The sequence below is a fragment of the Lacerta agilis genome, chromosome 17, assembly GCF_009819535.1.
Source record: "Lacerta agilis isolate rLacAgi1 chromosome 17, rLacAgi1.pri, whole genome shotgun sequence".
NCBI classification, from domain to species: domain Eukaryota; kingdom Metazoa; phylum Chordata; class Lepidosauria; order Squamata; family Lacertidae; genus Lacerta; species Lacerta agilis.
In genome coordinates, this window is record NC_046328.1 from 35517680 (window position 1) to 35525152 (window position 7473).

The 7473-nt window shown below is 44.0% G+C and overlaps 1 protein-coding gene across 1 annotated transcript; it reads right to left on the reverse strand.

The window, feature by feature from the left end:
* Positions 1-279: 279 nt before the first annotated feature.
* On the reverse strand, positions 280-5487 carry LOC117039180. The gene is made up of 5 exons (XM_033136249.1): positions 5292-5487; positions 4196-4567; positions 2137-2262; positions 818-864; positions 280-387 (listed from the first exon to the last, which is right to left on the reverse strand). The coding sequence occupies exons 1-5, from the start codon at positions 5485-5487 to the stop codon at positions 280-282; spliced, it is 849 nt and encodes a 282-aa protein (XP_032992140.1).
* Positions 5488-7473: the final 1986 nt, after the last annotated feature.

A 7473-nucleotide genomic window follows, 5' to 3' on the forward strand; every position in this document is an offset into this window, starting at 1 on the left:
GAATGGTTGAAATACCCTGACCAACCTCCCTGCCCCCATATGTACAATTCCCCTATCTGGTGTGAAGGAGCCACAAACGCACAGCAGAAGTGGCTCAGAGTTAGAGACCACAAATGCTTTTTGTCGCAAGCAATGTAACCTTTCACGATTAAGGTGGAAAGAAAACACCATCTTCTCAAATCGGAGTTTAGCAACTAATGTTTTGCACAATTGAGGCAACAAATCCATTACATAAAAAGTTTTTTTAAAAAACATCCTCCCAAATCAGAGTCTAGCTTCTCAAAGGTCCTTCAAAATTTTGGATTTCTTCCCTTGCACTCCTGGTCTTCTCTTCCTCTCATCTTGGGTCTTTGCCTGGAAGTCCAGTTGGGCGTAGCAAATCCCATCCTGTTATGAAATTTGGAGGAGAGGACTGTTAGTTGATTGACGGCTTAAATTCAACACCTTTATATCCCATGTGAGAAGCATCCAGACCTCACGGGGACAAGACTCGTGCACATGTTTTTGGAAAGTATATAGTGTATTTTTGTACATTACAATCACAGATTTGTTCCTTTTCAGGCACACCTCTCCCTAATATATTTATTTTTGTGACTGCTGTTTGGATGGAGGAGTGCAATGCAAAATTCGGATGAGTGCAAAATTTCAAAAGAATTAAAAACGGGTGGATTTGATTGCGTGCAAACTGAGCTGATTTTATCCCTCATTCCTATCAGATGTGTGCCCAGATTGCACACCTGAGACTCTGTACGTCTCAAAACCTACAGCATCTCAAAACCTATATATGTACCGTATATATATTTAAAAGCGTTCCTACCTCTGTTGTCCCTGAAGATGGAGGCTCGGAGATCTTGGTGTGGAAACCTTGAGGAGCAAAAAAAGAATGATAAGACACATCAGAAATGCACCAATCCATAAATAAGAGGGCTGCCCATCTCCTGCGTCCCATATTTGAGCCTGCTGGGCAAATCTGTGAATTTCCGCTCTCCAAGTCCCTGATTTCCCCAACATTAAAGTCAGTTCTCTACATTTCTGCAGCAATTCACATTTTTTAAAATTATATTTAAAAAAACGCATGAAGATTCATCAGTATTTTAGTGCAAATTTCTCCTAGTAAACACTTTCAGTGATGCACTTTTTACTAATATGCACTTCTTCGCAAACCATCTCCCCTATCATAATGCATCTCTGTACGTTTTCTTTCACCAATATATGCATTTTTAAAATCAGGTTTGTTGATTTCAATGGGACTACTCTGAGTAGGACTTGGTCCAATGTTTTGTGATGAGAAAAATGGCTGATTTTGTCCTTTTTTTTTTTGTTCAGTTTGTATGTCTGCTTGTTTTTAACGTTTGTGTAAAACCCTTTTTTGCTCATTAAGCAATATGTACAAATCTTGCTAACTAAAATATAAAATAAATCGGGGGGAGCACAGACTACCTTGTCCACTTCAAGCAGAGAATTTTATTTTTGCCCTCTGCATAAGGAGACACTGACATGGGGGTTATGTTTTCAGAGTATTTGAAGAAGTGTGCATGCACACGAAGGCTTATACCGAAAACAACTCGGTTGGTCTCTAAGGTGTGACTTTATAATTTTTAAATTCTTTTAGAAGGATTTTTTTAAAAGGCTTTCTTAGATCATATAACTTTTTCAAAGACTTGATTCTTAGAAGAAGAAGAAGAAGAAGAAGAAGAAGAAGAAGAAGAAGAAGAAGAAGAAGAAGAAGAAGAGTTTGGATTTGATATCCCGCTTTATCACTACCCAAAGGAGTCTCAAAGCGGCTAACATTCTCCTTTCCCTTCCTCCCCCACAACAAACACTCTGTGAGGTGAGTGGGGCTGAGAGACTCCAAACAAGTGTGACTAGCCCAAGGTCACCCAGCAACTGCATGTGGAGGAGCGGAGACGCGAACCCGGTTCCCCGGATTACAAGTCTACTGCTCTTAACCACTACACCACACTGGCTCTCAAGAGAGTTTTTAGGTTTTTAAGAAGAGTCTTTTCAACTATCTCTTTAAAAGAACTGTTTTAATTTATTTTGACTACGGCAGACCAACACGGCTACCTACTTGAATAGGGGATATTGTTCATGTTATTCCCCCTCTGACCTGGGGTGCGTTTCCCCCCATATTACCTAGCCAGGAAAGGCCAAATCGGACCCAAAGGAAACTCAGGAAGATGAGCAGCGATGCCAATCCTGCTACGATAGCCAAGGACACTTTGTGGGTTAGGCACTTTTCGTCACCTTCTGTCAAGGAAGCTGTAAAAAGGAGAGAGAGACAGAGAGAAGATTTGTTTACTCTGGAACTGCTGTTGTTGGCAAAAGACTAGAGAAGCATATCAGGAGAGCCTGGCCTGATCCAGCAGGCCAGGGGCTCAGCGTAGTCCACCATTCTGTTCCCACAGTGGCCAAATGCCCCTAAGAACCTTGGAATTCAGATAGACTGCCCCCTGGACCTGGAGGCTCCATAAGAACCTAAGGATAGCCTCGGAGCTGAATCAGGTCCACTTAGACTCCTCTTCTCAAAGTCCAAAAGCAGAACCCGAGCACAACAGCACTTGCCCTAGAGGAGGGTGAAAGGTTGTTTTCTGCTGCTCCAGAGAAGCGGACACGGAGCAATGGATTCAAACTATAAGAAAGAAGATTCCACCTAAACATTAGGAAGAACTTCCTGACAGTGAGAGCTGTTCGGCAGTGGAATTTGCCGCCAAGGAGTGTGGTGGAGTCTCCTTCTTTGGAGGTCTTTAAGCGGAGGCTTGACAGCCATCTGTCAGGAATGCTTTGGTGGTGTTTCCTGCTTGGCAGGGGGTTGGACTGGATGGCCCTTGTGGTCTCTTCCAACTCTAGGATTCTATGATTCTACTTGTGATTCCCGGCAACTGGTGTTATTCAGAGGCATACTGCCTCCGACAGGAGGAGGAGATGCTATAAGGAAAAAAACTGCTCCTTTTCCCTTATGGGGTATTCCAGAGCCCATATAGAGTCCTTAAGCAGGTTCCCTATTGGTAGGACAAAATAACAGAGGCCAAGCAGAGTATATTGAGAAGCAAAGCGGCTAGTAAGCCTGATCTTTATTCAAGGAACTGTGGCAACAGGGCCCCCACTCACCACATCCAGGAGGGAGCAGAATCCTGAACAATGGTGTGCATTAGCCCCTATATAGACTTTTGAAATTGCTCACCCTGTAGCCCAAGACCACCCCCCTAAAACATCATACGTACATCACAGAAGGAGGTGGTCTACAGCAGAAATCCTGTCTGCCAGGATACCTGATAATGGTCACTGATTGCACTACCCGGGCAGCCTGGCCATTCTTTTGTGAGGGTAAATACTCTAGTTCCTGAATCCAGGTCACAGGCTCACCCTATTCATACACAAATACGCCCTTAAGATGGGATTTGCAAGCAAAAAAAACAATGGGAAGGCTTTCGCCATCTGCCTCCCTTACTGCCGATGAATATTTGAGGTCCTTGGGAGAGTCAAAATGGCTTCAGGATTGCTCTGACACATGGTTCATCTATTTAGATATGTGTGCATTTGCAAATGTTTATTCTGTATTTTGAGACCTTAAAATTCTTATAACAGAGAGCACAGGCATTGTGACAAGTCACCACTGTCAACATGGCAATTCCAGTCTTTTAAGTTCAGTTCTCCATATTTCCACATCAGATTGCAATTATTTTCCCCGCTTAAAGCCCACATGAATATTCAGCACCGTTTTAGAGCAAATTTCTCCTAACGTAACTCAGTCTGTATGTCACGGTAGTTTTCACTAATACAGGAGCAACCAAACTATTTTCCACAGAGCTTCCTTCAGGTGGTTTTTGGCACGTCCAATTTGAATCTTTTGGGATTCAGATTGTCATGCAATAAAATACAATATGTGCGAAATAAAAAAGCAACAAAACTACAAGCCCAAATCACATAGACTCTAGCCGAGTGTATTACTAACCAGCCAGGAAAAAGACAGCAAGCGTTTTTGGGCAGGAGTCTTCAAGAGCCTTTGAGCACTTGAGCAATTGGTGTAAAACTCTGGGCATCGCTAGAACCAGAAAGGGGCAGTCAGCGGTATTATCAATGTAGGGGTTTTTTTTCCAGTTAAAACTCACGATGGAAACAAAACCTTCCATAAGCGACGCTGGTGAAAAAGGCCAGCTGATATTCCTATGGCAGGATGAAAATATTCACTCACCTGCGTTGAACACAGCAGTTTCCTTCACGCCGGTGCTGGAAGAGTTGAACCTGACTTCGCAGGTGATGTTTCCCCCAGTGTATTGTAATTCCATGGGGAGGTGAAGGACACTGACGAAGGTTAACGACCCACTGCTGTTTTTCGCCAAAAAGGTCTGGCCCTCTTGCTGCAGACCTCCCGGGACGTCCCAGGACACCTGGACTAAGTTGGACACACCATGGACCACACAAACCAGTTGGTTCTTGGTCTGGGAAGCTGGGTCTTGGTTAGAGGGCTGCAAAAGCATCACCCAGGTGCTCGGAGTATAGCTGTTTGATGAGGAAAACAAAGAAAGATTGTACAGCAAGGAGGACCACGTATGGATAACAAAGGCTTCAGAATTTCATCCTGGTGTCGGGCTTTCTGCCAGGAAATGGTGTGGGTTTCAAGGGAAGCTTGTGCGAGATTTCTCAGAAAAGATGCTTAGTAACTCCAGATCAATGTCCTTAAAATTTATAAGGGTCTGGTGGCTTCTGTTTCAGTGTATCTGAAGAAGTGTGCATGCACACGAAAGCTCACACCAAGAACAAACTTAGTTGGTCTCTAAGTTGCTACGGGAAGGAATTTTATTTTTATTTTTTATTTTGTTATGGCATACCAACACGGCTACCTACCTGTAACTTAAAATACAGATCACAGTCACCAGAAACACACGTCCCATGCAATGCTCATTTGGAGAGAAGACTCAGGTTATTCTGGGATTGTTGGTTCATACGGGATACGCATCGGGAAACCCTCCAGCCTGGGATGTTTTACAATGCACGGGTGGGGGGGGGGTTTCCAGTGGCGCATGCTTAGGAATGTCTTAGCCCACAAGGCAACTTGGGAAAAGTTTCCTTGAGAGGAAGAACATTTCAAAACTTGCTTGCTCTGCAGGGCAACATCAACTTACTGAACTCAATAAGCTGTCGATCCACCCAAATGTGGTTGCAGCCTGGCAGGGGGGGCGATGCCACCTCCTTACATCAAAGCAGGAGCTAAAATTCAGCAAGGGTCTTGCCTGCAGTATATGGGATGAACACGCAGCAGCAAAGCTCAGTCAGCCCTGATTTCTTACCTCCAACAATCAGTGAAGATGTTGCAGTGCTGAAATACAAGCCATCAGGAGTTCCTTTGGCACAGAAATAGAGGCCAGAATCAGACCTCTGCACATTAAGGATCTCCAGTACGGCGTTACGGTGCTTAGAATGAACTTTGCAAGCAAATCTGTCTCTGGGTTTTGCATCAGCGCAACTCTTGATTAAAACCGGCATTCCGTGTTCTCTTCTTTTGTACCAGCTGAATGATAATGCCCGATCTTCAATATTTTCTACAGAAGTGCACGAGATCTGTGCCGTCCTCCCAATATCCATGAAAAGGAACTGCCGGGTTGGATGCAGGAGCTGAAAGTGGGCTGGAAACACTGTGGAGGAGAAAAACCACAAGGACCATGAACGGTTGCCGTTTCTCGCTCTGGCTTTTCCAGCGAGAAGACGTTGAAGGAGACATCACGCTGTTTGAGAATCCCTACACTGTCCTGCAACTGAAGCCCTGGAAACAAGACACACGCTAAAGGAGAAGGTGGAAAGTATTTTGCCTGAACAGAGTGTGGAGGAACTCTCTGAGTGCATGAATATACAACCCGCTTACTTTCTCATACCTAAAGAGCTGGGTAAAAGGAAATATTACCCGTGGAGGACAGAACGAAGTACGTGACCCACAGCATTGTTGAAAGAAGCAGCTGCCAGAAGCTCAAAACCCACATCGGATGTGCAGCAACTACAGTGGAAAGGTCTAACTTGCTGCCAGCTTCTTGCAGAAGATCCACCTCCTTGTGGGCGTTTCAATATCTTAATGGGTCCCAGTGAGGAAGCGGACTGGGGAAGAATCAGTCCTGGACAGCTCCCAAATGTCCCTCTCAGTATTTGAGACCTCTAAGCACTAGCAAGGCTATGAAAGTTTTTTTTTAAATTATTATTATTATTATTAAAGATGCACAGAACATAGAATCCCCTTTAAAAAAAAGAATACAAATAAGGAATGGGAAAGGAAATATGGAACAATTCTTGGGAGTATTATAACATTACATTAACCACATTAGCTTCGCTGTGATTCCTGCATTGCAGGAGTTGGACTAGATCATGGGTATGCAAACTAAGCCCCAGGGGCCGGATCCGGCCCAATCACCTTCTAAATCCGGCTCACAGATGGTCCGGGAATCAGCGTGTTTTCACATGAGTAGAATGTGTCCTTTTATTTAAAATGCATCTCTGGGTTATTTGTGGGGCATAGGAAATCGTTCTTCTTTTTTTCAGAATATAGTCCGCCCCCCCCCAAGGTCTGAGGGACAGTGGACCGGCCCCCTACTGAAAAAGTTGTCTGACCCCTGGACTAGATGACCACTGGGATCGCAGCTCTAGAAGTCTATGACTCTATTATTCATACACATGCTTTTCTGTTTCTGGTTTTTTTTTAAGGTATCATACGGAGATAGCCAAAGGGAAATCAAAAGACTCTTGCCAGCATTGTTGACACAGAAATTAAATCTCGTCACTGAATATTTATCATGAGGTCTGTACCTTTGAAGTCTGCTGCTTTGATTTGTACATGAAATAAAACGAGGCCAAATTTGCACGTAGGCCTTTGCTTATTTCTGCTTCTGTCATGGGTATTCTTATAGTACCTTATCGTGCTGCAAGTTTCAACTTGGATGATAATGAAGATGAAGATGATATTTTCCTCCTGAAGGAGCCTGGCGAGATGACAATAGGCATCTGAAGGAGCCGGTCTTCTGTGCCACCTAAGCCCAGCCCTGACATTAGACGTGATGAGGAATAGGAGCAGCCTTGAAGCACAGTTGGGCATTCCTGGGTACCAATTTGTTCATTCATTATTGGCGTGTTGAGGATGAATCAGGTTACTTTTGATGGATGTTATGAACTGCCTCATGCATTGGTTCAAATCTGTTTTATATTTCATCATATAGGACTCTCAAGAGTCTCCTCCAGCACCATAATTCAAAAGCATCAATTCTTCGGCGATCAGCCTTCTTGATGGTCCAGCTCTCACTTCCGTACATTACTACTGGGAAAACCATAGCTTTAACTATACGGACCTTTGTCGGCGAGGTGATGTCTTTGCTTTTTAAGATGCTGTCTAGGTTTGTCATTGCTTTCCTCCCAAGAAGCAGGCGTCTTTTAATTTCATGACTGCTGTCACCATCTGCAGTGATCACGGAACCCAAGAAAGTAAAATCTCTC